General features: G+C 46.5%; 1 protein-coding gene across 4 annotated transcripts in view; it reads left to right on the top strand.

Moving 5' to 3' along the window:
- TTC7B (tetratricopeptide repeat domain 7B) overlaps positions 1 to 17,723 on the top strand; it is a 190,706-nt gene extending 172,983 nt beyond the window's left edge. For all 4 annotated transcript variants that reach the window (XM_073610848.1, XM_073610849.1, XM_073610850.1 and 1 more), the window contains 2 exons: positions 3,892 to 4,094; positions 13,299 to 17,723. In XM_073610848.1, coding sequence (XP_073466949.1) covers positions 3,892 to 4,094; positions 13,299 to 13,520 — 425 coding nt within the window. In that variant the 3' untranslated portion in view covers positions 13,521 to 17,723. The remainder of the gene's footprint in view (positions 1 to 3,891; positions 4,095 to 13,298) is intronic.
- The last annotated feature ends 574 nt before the right edge of the window (positions 17,724 to 18,297 follow it).

Below are 18,297 nucleotides of genomic sequence, written 5' to 3' on the forward strand. Positions count from 1 at the left end.
CGCGTGTCCGCTCTGCATAGCTGAGCGGACGCAGACCTGTAATCCACCTGTTCAGTGGGGATCAATGGAGAGATGCCCCCGCTGAGTAGGCGGATTCCGCTTGGATCTGCCCCATGAGAAAGGGGCGGATCCAAGTGCTGTGTCAGAAGGTCAGTTTTTTTTTTACATCAACTGTTGTAAATAGCTGCTGTATTTACACCGCAACTCCCTGCTGTCATTTTGACAGCTTGGAATTGCTAGATAAGTAAATAGCTGCTGTATTTACACCGCAACTCCTGGCTGTGATTTTGACAGCTGGGAATTGCTAGAAAAGTAAATAGCTGCTGTATTTACACCGCAACTCCTGGCTGTCATTTTGACAGCTGGGAATTGCTAGAAAAGTAAATAGCTGCTGTATTTACACCACAACTCCTGGCTGTCGTTTTGACAGCTGGGAATTGCTAGCAAAAGCCAGAAAGGGGGGCAACAGTGCAGAATGAGGACAGGGTGTACTATTGATGTTGTGTAGCAAGCACAATATCTTCAAGTGGTTAAAGCAATTGTGAAATCTCGTTTTAAAAAAAAAAAACACAACAAAAATGTTATACGTACCGCCTCTGTGCAGTTGGTTTTGCACCGAATCCTCCTCTTCTCTGGTCCCTCCCTCTTTTATTGCTCCTGGCCCCTCCTTCTTATCAAGTGCCCCCCACAGTCAGCAACTTCCTAAGGGGACACTGGAGCTGAGTCACAGCTCTGCATGTGCATTCAGACATGAAGCCCTGACCAGGACCCGCCCCCTCTCCCCCGTGAATGACTGACTGACTTTGATTGACAGCCGCTGGAACCAATGGCGTCGCTGCTGTGTCTCAACCAATCAGGAGGAGTGTCCCGGACTGCCTAGACATTCGTGAACATCGCTAGAGAGAGAAGGGGCTCAGGTAAGTAATTAGGTGGGTGTTGGGGAGGCTGCTACACACACACACGTTTTTTGTTATCTTAATGCATAGAATGCATTAAGATAAAAAACCTTCTGCCTTTACACAGAGGTTTATGATCATGGGAGGCGGAGCGCGTCTTAAGAACATGTGACTGCCGTGATTGGCTGTTACGGCGGTCATGTAGTCCGAAAACTCCCAATCTCAGGGAGCTTTCGGTAAAGTGATAGTAACTGTGCGGGGCGCACGCTCTTGGCACAGGTGCATTGGGGGGCAGTTATTGCAAATATGCGGCTCCATCGGCGCTAAGAACCAGGCGCTGAGAGGCCGCATGTTTGCGTATGGCCGGTGCCAAGGGCTTAAAGTAGAATTGCAGGCTACACCGAATTTTGTAGACACTATAACTTTCACACAAACCGTTCAATATAGGCTTATTGGTATTTTTGGTTTTCCGAAGACGTGTAGCAAGATTTCATTTTTCTTTTACATTTTTTTTATTGGATAAGTTCTATAGCAGAAAGTAAAAAATATTATTATTTTTTTAATTATTGGTGTTTTTTTGTTTATATAATAGAGAATAAAAAAAAACCCAGGAGGTGATCAAAACACCACCAAAAGAAAGCTCTATTTGTGTAAAAAAAAAAAAAATTGTATAAATTTCGTTTTGGGTACAGAATTGTATAACCACGCCATTGCCAATTAAAGTAGCACAGCGCCAAATAGCAAAAAATGGCCTGGCCTTGAAGTGGATAAATAATATAATATATAAATAATATATTATAGATAGAATAAATTATAAATGGTGAATATAATAAAAAATATCACCCTATTATATTTTTATTTTATTGTAATGTACCAGCAGAGGGTGTCACGTGGGACGGGGGATTCATCTTTTCCTTAATGGAGGTCATCATTTTTTACAGCAGTGCAGGTTGGATGGTAAGCGTTTTAACCTGCACCATTTGGCGTGGGGGGTGGGGGGGAGAACCATTATTTGTTCTGATTTGTGTCTTTCATTTCATTGGTCGGGTCGTTGTGCTTCACTGGCACACTGGCATCAGTAATGGGTATGAAATATGCTCCTTTGCAGGAGGTGGAGTTGCAGAGAAGGGTTAAACGAGGACAGCATTGTGTGACATCACACCGCCCGAGACGCTTCTGATTGTGTACCCCCCCCCCCCGGGCACAGCGATGATCTCTCCATATATAGACACTGTGCCATGCCAGCCGGTGTACAGAACATGTCATCTCTGTCTGTACATCCCAATTAGTGTGCTGGGTACCTGATGCATGGCAGACCCCGTCCTGATCTGTGTGGACGATGCACAGGCCTGGTGATCGCACTGTCCACCAATTCATTCACTGAGATCAGAGCCCCCCCCCCCGGGTCTCTCTCCATCCTTTCACAAGCTGTCTGTATTTTCTTTCTGTATCTCTCCACCCTCCCTCCCCTCTCTTTCTCTCTTTCTTCCATCTCTGTGCTTTTTCTCCCCCTCCCTCCCTCTCTCGTCTCTCACGCCTGTGTTTGAAAAACCTCATTAATTTTAAGCTGTATTTTTTTTTTTTATTGTTCTCTATAATTTCTAAGACTATACTAAAATACAATGAAACTTTTGTATACAAAAAGATAAGATCTTTAAACTGAAAAATACACATACCACTCTACTGGCGCTTTCCCAGACTTTCACATTGGGGTTTTAACTACTTGCCAACCAGCCAATAGAAAAAAAAAAAAAAAAAACGTTGACGTTCAATATCGGCGCTAGCTGCTGCCATAACCCTGGTATTGCTTTTTTCACTATGGTCCCTTGGGCGGAATCGGCGCTGGATCACTTTTAGAAGCGCCATTAGGGTCGTTTCCAGGCTTACCTAACAGATCGGTAAAGCCCGGTGTGGCCATTCACTGGGCATAGAGAAAAGCGAGGCCAAGATGGCCGCTTTTCGTCTCCTATGCCCTTGGAGGACCAGAGCGACATCTGACGTCCCTTCTGGTTCCCAGGCCTTAGTAAATCTTTTTTTTTTTTTTTTTTTTTTTTTTAAGCAAAAGCTACAAAACCATGTTTTATTTATTTTGCTTTTAAAGGTAAATTAAAGGTTTTGGGGTCTTTTTGAGAGGACCTGTCATCCTTATTTCTATTACAAAGGATGGTTACAGTCCTTGTAATAGGAATAAAAGTGATAAAAAAAAAAATGGACAGTGTAAAAAAAAAAAAAGTTAAATAAAGAAGAAAAGAAAAATATAAGGGCCCCATCCCTCTGGGCTCACGAACACATATGTAAACAGTGTTCAAACAACACTTGTGAGGTATCACCGTGATCATTACGGCAAAAAAAAAAAAAATAGTTCTAGCGCAAAACCTCCTCTTAACACTAAACGGGTAACCTGGAAAGATTTTTTTTAAAGCGTCGTCTATGGAGATTAAGTCCCGTAATTTGTTGCCATTCCACGAGCGTGCGCAATTTTAAAGCATGATATGTTAGGTATCCATTTACTCGGCGTAACATAATCTTTTACAATAGACAAAAAATTGTGGTAAATATTGTGTGTTGTTTTTAGTATACGCAGTGTGCATTAAAACATACACTATATTACCAAAAGTATTGTGACGCCTGCCTTTACATGCACATGAACTTTAATGGCATCCCAGTCTTAGTCCGTAGGGTTCAATATTGAGTTGGCCCACCCTTTGCAGCTATAACAGCTTCAACTCTTCTGGGAAGGCTGTCCACAAGGTTTAGGAGTGTGTCTATGGGAATGTTTGACCATTGTGGACGAGAAGGCCTGGCTCACAGTGTCCACTCTAATTCATCCCAAAGGTGTTCTATCGGGTGGAGGTCAGGACTCTGTGCAGTGCAGGCCAGTCAAGTTCCTCCACCCCAAACTCGCTCATGCATGTCATCCAAGTTCCTCCACCCAAAACTGCTCTAGTGACTGTAGATGTCATTGTAACCTGTAATTCTCTGTATCCCATTACAGCGGAGGTATACATCGGCATAGGAAAACCATCAGAAGCCACCGCCTGTATCCAGGAAGCCGCTAACCTGTTCCCGATGTCACACAATGTGCTGTACATGAGAGGTCAGGTGTCCGAGCTGCGAGGCAATCTTGACGATGCCAAGAGATGGTATGAAGAGGCCCTGTCTATCAGCCCCACCCATGTGAAGAGCATGCAGAGACTGGTGAGAGCACAAACTTATCTATGATTACATTCTGTAGATCAGTGTTTTCTCCAAGAGCAAGTTTGCCATCGATCAACGTCATGAGTTGCCATGCTCTGGGTGGGCTGGCCACTAGCACCATAACAACCAGTGACTAGTTCTAGGGAAAGGCATACGGCATCATTCATTGCTATGGTGGTAGCGGCTAGCCATGGCAGCACATGATGCGGATTCAGGGCAGGCAGCATGCAGGGCCACCCCCAGCATTCTGGAGAGGACAAAAGCGCGCCTCCTCCAGACATCTGCCCCGGTGCTACAGCTAAAAGGTTGGGCTCTGATGTGATGGAGGGACCTCTGACATCTCAAGGTAGGAAGACTCTGATGATGGGGAGACTCTGATGTGATATGAGGACTCTGCCATTGGGATATTCTAATGTAATGGGGGACTTCTGATGTGATGGGGGGTCCTCTGATGTGATGGATGGGAGGTCCTCTGATGTGATGGATGGGGGAGGACCTCTGATGTGATGGATGGGGGAGGACCTCTGATGTGATGGATGGGGGAGGACCTCTGATGTGATGGATGGGGGAGGACCTCTGATGTGATGGATGGGGGAGGACCTCTGATGTGATGGATGGGGGAGGACCTCTGATGTGATGGATGGGAGGACCTCTGATGTGATGGATGGGGGGCGACCTCTGATGTGATGGATGGGGGGCGACCTCTGATGTGATGGATGGGGGACGACCTCTGATGTGATGGATGGGGGACGACCTCTGATGTGATGGATGGGGGACGACCTCTGATGTGATGGATGGGGGACGACCTCTGATGTGATGGATGGGGGACGACCTCGGATGTGATGGATGGGGGACGACCTCGGATGTGATGGATGGGGGACGACCTCTGATGTGATGGATGGGGGACGACCTCGGATGTGATGGATGGGGGACGACCTCGGATGTGATGGATGGGGGACGACCTCGGATGTGATGGATGGGGGACGACCTCGGATGTGATGGATGGGGGACGACCTCGGATGTGATGGATGGGGGACGACCTCGGATGTGATGGATGGGGGACGACCTCGGATGTGATGGATGGGGGACGACCTCGGATGTGATGGATGGGGGACGACCTCGGATGTGATGGATGGGGGACGACCTCGGATGGGACGACCTCGGATGGGACGACCTTGGATGTGATGGATGGGAGGACCTCGGATGGAAGGACCTCTGATGTGATGGATGGGAGGACCTCGGATGGAAGGACCTCTGATGTGATGGATGGGGGACGACCTCGGATGTGATGGATGGGGGACGACCTCGGATGTGATGGATGGGGGACGACCTCGGATGTGATGGATGGGGGACGACCTCGGATGTGATGGATGGGGGACGACCTCGGATGTGATGGATGGGGGACGACCTCGGATGTGATGGATGGGGGACGACCTCGGATGTGATGGATGGGGGACGACCTCGGATGGGACGACCTCGGATGGGACGACCTCGGATGTGATGGATGGGAGGACCTCGGATGGAAGGACCTCTGATGTGATGGATGGGAGGACCTCGGATGGAAGGACCTCTGATGTGATGGATTGGAGGACCTCGGATGGGAGGTCCTCTGATGTGATGGATGGGAGGTCCTCGGATGTGATGGATGGGAGGTCCTCGGATGTGATGGATGGGAGGTCCTCGGATGTGATGGATGGGAGGACCTCGGATGTGATGGATGGGAGGACCTCGGATGTGATGGATGGGAGGACCTCGGATGTGATGGATGGGAGGACCTCGGATGTGATGGATGGGAGGACCTCGGATGTGATGGATGGGAGGACCTCGGATGTGATGGATGGGAGGACCTCGGATGTGATGGATGGGAGGACCTCGGATGTGATGGATGGGAGGACCTCGGATGTGATGGATGGGAGGACCTCGGATGTGATGGATGGGAGGACCTCGGATGTGATGGATGGGAGGTCCTCGGATGTGATGGATGGGAGGACCTCGGATGTGATGGATGGGAGGACCTCGGATGTGATGGATGGGAGGACCTCGGATGTGATGGATGGGAGGACCTCGGATGTGATGGATGGGAGGACCTCGGATGTGATGGATGGGAGGACCTCGGATGTGATGGATGGGAGGACCTCGGATGTGATGGATGGGAGGACCTCGGATGTGATGGATGGGAGGACCTCGGATGTGATGGATGGGAGGTCCTCGGATGTGATGGATGGGAGGTCCTCGGATGTGATGGATGGGAGGTCCTCGGATGTGATGGATGGGAGGACCTCGGATGTGATGGATGGGAGGACCTCGGATGTGATGGATGGGAGGACCTCGGATGGGAGGGCCTCGGATGGGAGGGCCTCTGACGGGATGGATGGGAGGGCCTCTGACGGGATGGATGGGAGGGCCTCTGACGGGATGGATGGGAGGGCCTCTGACGTGATTGAGATATGTGATGTGGGTGAGGACCTCTGATATAATGGGAGGGAACCTATGATATGGTGGGGACCTGTGATGTGACGGGGGGAATCTCTGATGCGATGGGAGGACGCCTGATGTTATGGGGGACGACTCTGATGTGATGGGGGGGGGGGGCCTCAATATGAAGTAAATGTCATCAAGGAGGTTGTGTGCGTCGCTCCAGGCTCAGGTCTCCTACTGATAAGTAACATTTACATTTTTTACATTTCAGACTGGGGAGCCTCCAGATCTTGCATGTTATCTGATCATTCTAGAGAGATTTCCTACTGATTTGTTTTACTTCTATGATGATTGTATTAAGCAGCAACTCTCTGTGAATACGGGGAGTGGCTGATGCTCTTCTGATAGTGTGAAAGGTTTATCGTCATAGCTGCAGAGACATGCAGGAAATATTTATCAAATTTAGGGGATCTGTAGTGCGTTTAATCAAGTCGTCATTCAACATTACCAAAAGTATTTTTCTATTTGACTTTCACATACTTGCTGTATGTTCGTTTTCAATATCTGAGCCAGCGGGATTCCCCCTTAGGTGCCCAGATTGGTAGGCCTATCAGCATTGTCCCCTGCCACATACGGGAAAATGTTTGTAGTATACATTCTAATAGTAGTATGTATTTATAACATAACCCAAGCTTGCAAATGAAATACGCTAATCCCTTTACAACTGCTCAATACATATGTGCGGTGGCAAAAGGGTGGGCTTTAATGCGGACACACTGCGCATATGCGTCCCTGATCGGCCATTACTTGTGTGCTGAGAGTGCTCACTGTGCACCCTCAGCATCAAGACCACTCTCGGCCCAGGTGGTAGCCTCTATAACCGACCTCAGATCATGTGACCACTGTGACAGCAGTCACGTGATCGTCCTTCCTGCCCCCAAGCATATCAAACTATTTAAAGGGACACTGTTGGGTAAGAAGTGGTTAATGGTCAATGCCACCGAAAACACGCTTCAGTTTTAACCACTTGAGCTCCGGTAGGTTTTACCCCCTTCATGACCAGAGCATTTTTTGTTATTCAGCACTGCGCTACTTTAACTGACAATTGCACTGTCATGGAACATGCATTGCGGTGGCCAATCTGACACTTTTTGGGGACCAGTGACACCAATACAGTGATCAGTGCTAAAAAATATGCACTGTCACTGTACTAATGGCACTGGATGGGAAGGGGGTTAAACATCTAGGACAATCAAGGGTTTAAATGTGTGCCTAACCAGTGTTTTTGTGTACTTTGTGAGGTGCTTTTACTAAGGAATGAGCTGGATTTTATTCCTTGCTTTGCAGGGACACAAAATCCATCAAATCCCTGCTGTCAAAACGGAGCTCTGCCTTGTTTACATAGGCAGAGCTCTGTCCTGCTTCTTTTTCTGACGATCGGTGGGTACCAGCGGACATCCATAGGCCGGCACCCGCTGATCAGCTTCTGCTGTGACTAATCACAGCACCCCTAGGCAGAAGTGCAGAATCACATATCTATCTAAACACACACACAATGGCCGCCCTATAGCAGTAGCAGAAGTAAAGATTGTAAACAAATGGCTGACAGGCATCTATAGACACCAACATTCTGAAGCCCCATACACACGATCTGACTTTTTTGACAACAAACATGCAAATTAGCTGTTTAAAGGCAACATCCGACCGTGTGTACGCTCCATCGGACAAACTTTTTCGGTTTTCATCGAACAAATGTTGGCTGTGTGAACAGACAAACTTTCCTGCAACAAAAGCCCCACGTTGGCTAGTCCGATCGTCTGTACACAAAACCATCGGACTTTAGTCCAAAGTACAAACTCGCATGCGTGGAACCAATGCAAAAGATCAGACAACAATACAGAAGTTGTCCAAAGGGTGGTGGTAAAGAGCTGAAAAACCACATGATTTGGTGAAAGTTGGCTGAAAAATTCCTGCCGTGTGTATGCATACCAAGTTCACGGCCAACGCCCTTTAGACAGAAATCCACTGAAAAGTTTGTTTGAAGTCCGATCGTGTGTACGAGGCCTTTACACTAACCTATCTAGCCCTGAAAAAGAAAACATCGGTATACATACCTTTTCTGCAGGCGATTCAACCCGATCTCCATCAGCGGAAGCTCCAATCCCACGCTGAGCTGTCAGCCGCGGCTTCGCTGTGGAGGCGGGTGCAGAGGACATGTCTGTCAACAAAATCCCCTATAGTAACTCTATGGGTGACGTCATTCCCATTCATTTCACAGCCGTTGTCGGTCGTGTCCTCTGCAGAGCTTCCGCCGCTGGATCGGATCGCCTGTAGAAAAGGTATGTATTCAGATTTTTACTTTTCAGGGCTAGAGAGGTTAATGTTAGAATGCTGTTATCTATAGATGCAGGAATTTTAGTTTTGGCATGGACTTCCACTTTAATGACAGAAGAGACCCTATTGGTCTCTTCTGCCATAAATGCATCCTTCTGCCTGTCAGCTGTCATGTTCACTGAGCAGCACATGCGCAGCTTAGCGAACATTTACCCCCATCGATCCGTGCCGCAGGCGATGTGACTCCTGTGACGTCATCGCGGCCTGGCCTATCAAATGGCCGAAGGCACGGGACCCGGAAGGAAGACCGGGCAAAGATGGAAGCACCGGGGTCCCAGCGGATCGATCCCACCGCAGCGCTGGAGGACTCCATATGACAGGTAATTCTACCATAATGTACAAATATGCTCTGCATACCAGCACATTATGGGGCCCTAAAAAAACTAATTTTATAGCGAACTTTACTTCCGCTTCAAGGGGTTACAGATCTGGCTGTAGTCTCTCCTTGCTGTCAGTTCTGAAAGGTGACTGATAGCAGGGAGAAACCCAGCCTGAGTCTATGGGGTAGATTTACTAAGGCTGGTGCACTCAGAATATGGCGCAGCTGTGCATGACAGCCAATCGGCATCTAACCTCAGCTTGTTCAATTGAGCTTTGGCAATAAAACCTGGAAGCCAATTGGTTTCTATGCAGAAGTGAGCCTGATTTTGCACTCTCCAGCTTTAGTAACTAAACCCCTGTGTGTTTTTTTCTTTCTTACACAGCCAATCAGCAGGTATACAGCCAAAATCATTGGCTGTAACCTGCTGACAAACTGGTACTGTGTACAATCGCAACACAGATTAGCCAGGAGCACGCACATGCCCGACTCTAAACCAGGGGGGGTGCACTGCAATGTTATGGGTACATGGTGGTGCCGGGGGAGCTGCCTGCCAGCAGTACATGTACTACTAGCAGTCGGCAAGCGGGTACAAATGCTTTGTGTCTGACTCCACTGCGGATTATGTGCCTCAGCTACAGAGACACAATGAAAGTGCCGCTGCTTTAATATAAGGACCAGATGCCCATTAGTAAATCATTGTTATTGGTGGTTCTGATTTTCTGTCCTGTGCACATGATTACTGATCTATTCCCATGTAATCTCTTCTGGCCCTTCAGCAGGGTGTGTATGTAAATAAGGCAGACAGAGGCCTCCTCTCCGGGGTCACCCTTTATATGAAGCGTTGCAGCCCCTCCTGTCTTGTCATTGTATCTCTCTGGCTCTTTTGTGAAGCCCCGGCATGGAAAGCATTGCAGGCCGGGGATATGGAGCGCACTGAAAAGCTTTAGACAAAGGCTCATAGCTGCAGGCTACATTACTCCATCTCCGGCAACTGACCTAAAATCCCTCACTGAACCAACCGGACGGGGAGCTTCTGGCTGCACCATCGTCCGGAGGGGGGGGATCTTCACCTCTCCTATTTAAAGGAGACATCATGGTCTATTAAAGTCATAATGTCACCTCTGCACTTTTAAAGCTAGTTAACTCCTTTACGACTACCTAACATGCAACAGCAAACGGGGGTGGGGTTTTTTACAGTCAGAGCAGTCATGGTATAGAAACTGCCATTATATGACAACATTGTACGGGATCATTTCCCTGTCTCAAAGGGGAGATGTCAGGGGGTCTGTTTAGACCAGGGATCGTCAAACTACGGCCCTCCAGCTGTTGCGGAACTACACATCCCATGAGGCATTGTAAAACTCTGACATTCACAGACATGGCTAGGAATGATGGGAATTGTAGTTCTTGAACAACTGGAGGGCCATAGTTTGAAGACCCTTGGTTTAGACCCTTGATATCTCACCAAAGCCCCCCACCCCCCACAACAGGGCTGATAAATAAAAATAATAAAGGTTAAATTGTAAAAATAATAATAAAAAAAAAATACTGATCTCCCCTCCCCCTCCCCCTCCCCTCAGGGGTGAAGTTGTGCTTTAACATCCACACACGACACACGCGTTGCAGGGTAGCCATTGTTTGTGCTGAGAGCGCGCTCCCAGAGACCGAGCTGCCACAGACCACCCTCAGTTTGGAACAAAATCGGTAGCCTACGAGATCGGCTTCCAGTCATGTGACCACTGTGTGGTCACATGTTCGCCAATCCTCCCCACTCATTCTGAACTATTTAAAAGAACTCTGGAGGGGCAGGAAGGGGGTTAATGATGGATAATGTGTTTTAGAAAAAGAACTGTCTTTTTTTTTTTTTTTTTTTTTTTTTAATGATCCTGTACAATATTGTCATATGATAGCATTTTCTATACCACAACTGCTCTGCCTGTAAAGATCCCCTTCCTATATGGATGGTGATCTTATCTCCATGCACAGCAGATATTTGCCCCTCTGTTGATTATACTCATGACACTTATTCCGATGACTCGATCAATAGATGTCTGATCTCTCGGTCTGACCATTCTGAGTTGGCGGATATCTGTCTGTTGTGGGGGAGACGGGACGTTGATGGTGAGGGAAGGAAAGCCGCCACCGCTGTGGAGTAAATAGATTATTCCTGAAGAATGAGCTTAATAAGCATTTCAGTAAACATGTCTGTGGATGATCCGTTCTTCTCCTTTCATCTTATTATAAGCATCAATTCTAATATTCTGTGATGTCTTATGATGTTGCAGAAGGACTTTGTCCCCGAGGCCTGGAGGGTACGGACACCCCACTCAGATTAGGACAGTGATAGATCTCTGTGCATTGGACGGGTTATTGGCTTTTGCAAACTGTGCATTGCTATTTTCCCTAATATTAACCAAAGGGTTTTTTTTTTAATCCGTTCAGAATTCATTTCCAGTGTGGCCTTTGCCATTTCTGCACTTCTGTTTGCATCAAATAAACCATCGCATTTTTATCATATGAATTTATAGCTTTGTGCAGAATAATAGAAAATTGAGTGCATTCTGCATGGACAGACCTTGAATGATTCTCTATATCGACCTTTTTCAACCAGGGTGCCTTCAGGTTTCTTCAGGGGTGCCTTGCCAAAATGCCTAAAAATTGCCCAAAAATGTTATACAAGCCAGAGAGTGAATCAAGCCTGCCTTTTAGTTAGACAAAGCCGCGGGTTTTCATTGGGGAGCATTACAACCTTCTAGGTGCTGGCATCCTAACAATCAATGATGTCATTGGTTGATGAGGACGCTGGACACCTGTAAAGCATCTTTGCCCCTCTCCATCAGCACTGGGGTCATATTAGCTGAGTGAGGGGGAAAAGAAACATTGGAATACTAGTGAGTACCAGTGTGCAAAAGTGTATTTACTTTGGAAGAATAAATCTCCTCTAATGTCGGGTGTCCTACGTGTGTGGCTGTTGCTGCGTTATACAAAACGATTACATTTTAGAATGGGGTGCCTGGGGATTGTACATAATTTAAAAGGGTGCCTTGACTGAAAAAAGGTTGAGAAACACTGGTCTATATACCCTGTGAAATGGACAAGACGGAAAGTAGCAGCAAAGTTTGGTTCACTGGTGACATCACTGAAATACTGTCTGGTGCATCTGTGACATCACTGAAATACTGTCTGGTGCATCTGTGACATCACTGAAATACTGTCTGGTGCATCTGTGACATCACTGAAATACTGTCTGGTGCACCTGTGACATCACTACTATTGTCTGGTGCACCTGTGACATCACTACTATTGTCTGATGCACCTGTGACATCACTGTACTGTTGTCTGGTGCACCTGTGACATCACTGTAGTGTACTGTCTGGTGCACCTGTGACATCACTGTAGTGTACTGTCTGGTGCACCTGTGACATCACTGTACTGTTGTCTGGTGCATCTGTGATTAGGGCTGGGGAAAAAAAATCGATTTGAATCTTGAGTTGAGAGCGCAAGTCAATTCATATTTTCAACAAATCGTTTTTTTTTTTTTTCTCACCAGGACCGGCGTTGACATCGCGCCGGTCCTGAGGAGGTGCGGGCAGGAGTTTTTAGGCGAGGCCGCGGCTTCGGCCTAGTCCGTGAGGCCGGTCGCCGCGGACTAGGCCGAAGCCGCGGCCTCGCCTAAAAACTCCTGCCCGCAGCTCCTCAGGACCGGCGCGGTGTCCATCAAAAAAAAAAAAAAAAAAATATTCGAATCGTAAATTGAGTTTTTTTTGGAGAAAAATCGCCCAGCTCTAACTGTGACATCACTGTATTGTTCTGTCTGGTGCACCTGTGACATCACTGAAATGCTTTATGTTCTGCTGGTGAGGTCACGGAGGTGACATGGGGTTCTTGAAAGGTTTGTTTTTGATTTGCTATTGAGGCAAATTGGACTATACCTCAGCTATGGGTTGAAGCTTTTATTTCTGTCATTATTGCCTATGTGTAATAGTCAGATTTCCACAAACTTTTGCTAATCTATTGTATATCGTCCATGTACTCAGGATTTTTTTTTTTTTTTTCCTCCTCTCTTACAGAGTCTCATCCTCCACCACCTGGGCCGGTTTAGCCTGGCAGAGAAGATCCTGAGAGATGCAGTCCAGGTGAACTCCACGGCCCATGAAGTGTGGAACAGCCTGGGTGAGGTGCTCCAGGCTCAGGGGAACGACGATTCCGCAACTGAATGCTTTCTGACAGCCCTGGAACTGGAGGCCAGCAGTCCGATAGTCCCCTTCACCATAATCCCCCGAGCTCTGTGAGCGGAGATCAGACCTGGTGTCATGCGCAGAGCAATGGTGGCAACACCAATCAAACCTCATCCTTACGGTTGTATTTCACTGATCACAGGGGGCCCTGGATGATGGCACATTTCTTTATATTTTCTGTCTGAACATGGTGAGCCGGCTAGCCAGTGGTTTTAGTGTTTCTTGCTGAATGTACGCAGACCAAGCGCAGGCAGAATTGGGTTGGGGTTGAGGTGTATGGAGGTCACAGAAAGCCATCCACAAAGATACAAACCCCGCAACAGGGACCAGTCTGAATTTCTGGCTGCCCAATACATTGCAAAAGTTAACCAGTCCAGAATCTTTTCCTGGGCATTCCTATGGTCAGTATCCTTCAGTCATCTGAGTCTGATAGGGCAGCACATACATGTAGATATGGGCTTCAACTCGCATAGGTCCCACTTTCTTGTCCATTGAGGAACACAGGAAGTCTTTAGCCTTCAGGTTTCACTGCTACCTACATGAGGATTGGGCCCTGGCAAACAAAAACGGTGGGACAACCCAGGATGGCTTCTACTACTACCAGTATGTCTCGTTTTTTTTTCTTTCTACTTGTGTCCTAGTAGGAAGGACGTGTTTTCTTACCGTCCGCTACTGTAAAGAGTAACCTCACATTTTGCTAGCACTTTCTTCTTTTTCAAAATGTTTACGTCAATCAAAGTTCTTCTCTACATTGCTGTTGGGGGATTTCCTTTCCAATCGGCAGCTTTCTGGTGTGGTCGTCCTCAGCCTTGCATTTGGAGTACTGCATCTGGACCCTGCGTGTCTGAACATTGACTGAACGGGGAGCACTAGGATTCCATGTGAGGGAGCTTTCCAGTTCTGGTAAAAGTTAGATGCAGAGCGGTTTCCAGGTCCGGAGCTGCGGGCACCGTCTCGTTTTTCCTGTCTCTGAAGACTCGCACTGAGTAGGCCAGTCTGGTCGAGCACCGGAAAATACAACATTTATAGAGTGACATTATTTCCTTTTTCTGACTTTTTTTTTTGCTGTGAAAGCAGCTGAGGCTGACATTGCTGGGTCAAATGTCACGCATGCTCTCCCGCCATACAGTATAGAGCAGTGGTTCTCAACTCCGGTCCTCAGGCCAGGTTTGCAAGATAACTTAAATACATCGCAGGTGATATCATTTGCTGCTCAGTGATTGCAGTATTCTTGTCTGCATCTCCCCAAGGTAATACTTAAAATCTGGCCTGTTGGTGGGTCCTGAGGACTGGAGTTGAGAACCACTAGTATAGAGGAAACATCTCTCTACTGTTGCTTCTGGTGCAAGGAGCAACGTGGAACTTTGATCCGTTCATGCTGCCTGCCTACAGTGACTTTGGCTGTGTCTGGTCATCCAAACTTCACCTGCTATCAGCTCTCCAGATTTGATGGGTCTTTTGAAGCCTTTACATTGCCTTACTACACCTGAAACATGTCCAAATCTTGGCACAGGTAAGAGGGTAGTGCAGATGCAGTCCCTGCTGTACCATCTACTAACTTTATGATGACTACTAACAGTGCCAATGTCTGCAGCCTGGAGTCATGCTATCATCTGCTGTTAGAATGTCTTGCATCTTCAGAGTCCTCTTCAGCTCCGCCCGGGTTCCTCTGTCCTTTTGGCTGAGGTCTTAGCCATAGGTATGCAAGAGTTTTTGACACAAATTACCAAGTTATTTGCTGACTTGGATCGCAGAGACCACAAGGGTGCTTCAGCATTCTCTGCAGCAGATTCTGCCCTTGCAGCTTCTGAGCCATTGAGTTGCTTAAGTCCTTGACAGATCAGGTGGTTACCCTTGAGGATTCGCAGTCATCCTGCTATTACACCCAACTTATAGGAGACTGTGACAGCTCCTAATGATGCAGTGTGCACCACTCTGAAACTAGAGGCTCAGCCGGTTTGGTCTACTAGTACTGCTTCTAGTCTTGTACTCATTTGCACCTGCTTTTCCTACTTTTTTATTTAGGCGATTAGTAGCACCCTGATAACTTCTTTGCTCCCTCCAAGAGCTTGTTGATGTATCCATTTTGTGGGAAATTTCGTTCGGAAACGGTCTGCTCCTACAGAAGTGTTATCTTCCACCAGTATTGCAAGTGCCTTGTTAAGACGAGACATGGCCGGATCCAGTCTTTAGCAGATCCAACTGATAACCGGGCGGATCGTCAGGAACATCTGTCCTAAGTACTGATTTGTCATCCCGTTCCTCTCTACTCCCACCAACAAGGTGGTTTTCCTTGTAGCCTTCACCTCTGTAAAAGCTAATGTCTTGTACCAGGATGCTTTAGCTTTCCAAGAACCCATTTTGGTCTTGCGAGGGAACACATTGATGTTGGTCTGCCTTTCACCTCAACTAGAACATCGCTTCCCTGTCCTTCTGGCTCATCCAAAGGAAGTTTTCCTTCTTTTTCTGGATGCAGTTCAAGCTTTGAGAATTTCTCAGCTACTCCTTTTCTTTTTTCCCCCCCAGGAAGACCGATTCCCTTTTTGTCATCATGGATAGACCCTGGAAGGCTTCACCAGGTTCTTGTTCCACCATGTCTAAGGTGGCTCAGGCAGACCATTGCTCAGGCAGACCATTATTCAGGCTTATAGGTCTCAAAGATCGAGCTCCACCATTCCCTGTGAAGGCACACTCTGCTAGGGCTGTTAGTGCTTTATGGCATTGGGCAACTGATTCCCCAGAATTGCAAGATTGCCATATGGTCTTCTGTTCACACATTCTCTAAGTTCTACCAAGTGGACATTTCAGCCTCATCTAATGCCAGCCTCAGGCAGCCCTTTGAGCTGCAGACAGTTCCAAGTTTTCTGTTGTTAGTCTTGGGCCTGTTAGTAATTGTTTGGTGTGTTGCTCACCCTCGCAGCTGAACTGGACTTTCTGAAGGTTAAAGACTTCTATTGTCCATCAATGGACAAGAAAGAAAATGGATTTTGTACTCTGAGTCCTATTGGAGGACACAGGTCCCCCTTGTGTGTATGGTCATGCTCTTGGTACTGCTTTGCTACGGAATTGATACGTGTAGGAGGGATTATCCTGGGTTACCGTACAATTTGTTGGTATCCTATCCTCCTGGAGGTAGACTACAGCACTATTTGAAGCTGCTTGAAAGCCTACCAACTGCTTTGTGGTAAGGTATACTCAGCACTACCATTAAGCGCACCGGGTGTAGTGTGAAAGTGTCCTAAGAGAACTACATCACCTTATCCATCATCCACTTGACCAGTGCTGGCAAACCTTGGCACCCCAGATATTTTGGAACTACTACGCTCTAGTGTAGTTGAGCATCATGGGAAATGTGGTGCCAAGGTTCACCATCACTGCCCTAGGAAAAATGAGCAAATCACCCTTACAATGAAGAGGGGGAACCCACTAAAAGGGTACAGTTTTTTTTTTTTTTTTTTTTTTTTTTTTTCCCTCCCCGAAGTTCAGCTTTATGGGGGTGGACTTATACTCTGGCAGTATGCTTCCTATACTCTGAGTGCCCACTTGCTCTCTAATGAAGATGAAGAGCGCAGTGCTGGAGGTGGGATTGTTTTACAGTGTGTATGGCCCAACGTTGCATTTCCTCAGAGAACACACTCATTCCTCATCCATTCATACAACACTGGGGGGAACATTTAAAACTGTGCAAGCTGAAAGCCGAACAATTTCTGCACCTGGCCTGTCCGTGAGGTTTAGTCCGTCCCCATCCCCCCCACGTGCATATTATGTGTAATGCACAAGTACGCCGTCTTTACAGTTTTACAAGATCAATTGCTGAATGCATTTTGTTTTTATATAATACACACACAAAGTGCGGAAATTGTTTTATCCCGAGTATGGTTTCTAAATGTATCCTATTGCATTAAAAAAAAAAAAAAAACGCTCCAGGAAACTTTTACCCTTAATACAGCTGATCCTGCACAGCGCTGCCCGACAGACAATGCATTTCTCCTGGCCTCGTTCTCATTTGAATCTCAGTCACTGTAAGCCAGACACTAGTAAAGAGAGAGATATATCTATATATATATTTTGAAACTGAATGCCTGTTACAAGATTTTGAGGAAATACTGGTTTAATTTAATTTTTTTTTTTATGTGAATTCAGAGATTATTTATCAAAAACAGTATGTAAAGCCAGATGTTACAGTCCGATATTCTCCTCATGTGGTACATGAATTATGTGAACTTTACATATGTCAATAAAGTGATTTTTAAGAGAGTTTTGGTGACGGATTGGCAATTACTGCAGGTGGGTACTGAAGAGCACCCAGATCACTTCAGGGCCTTTTTTATTTTTTTTAAATGTTTATTTAAGAGCATCAAATACAGCCAACGCGTTTCTGGGAAGGACCCCTTCCTCTTCTTCAGGGCTTGAGAAGTACGTTAGAATCGGCACGAAAGGCTAGCCATTGTAAGTGTGTTAGGAAAGGATAGTTTGTATCAAACCTTAAAGTAGAGATGCACCGAAATATATTGGCTGAAAATGGTGTGTGTTTAGGTCATGTGACTCACTAATGTAACATGGATGCATTTTTAAAAAGGTGTGTTTTTTGGTGTGGGTTTTCTTAACTGGCCCAAAAATGCAGCAAGCAAGATTTTTAACACCACAAACAGAAGCACAACGGACCAATATGAAGACATACAAAGGATCCTTATTACATGTGCTAAAAGGTGCCAATAATGATTGATAATTTCACATTCATTTAAATTCTTGATAATAATTAAAAAGTCAAATACAATTATATATAAAAAAAAAAATTTTAATTGCATCCTGACTTTTCGATTTTGGCATA

Source organism: Aquarana catesbeiana, linkage group LG13 (genome assembly GCF_042186555.1).
Source record: "Aquarana catesbeiana isolate 2022-GZ linkage group LG13, ASM4218655v1, whole genome shotgun sequence".
Lineage (NCBI taxonomy): Eukaryota > Metazoa > Chordata > Amphibia > Anura > Ranidae > Aquarana > Aquarana catesbeiana.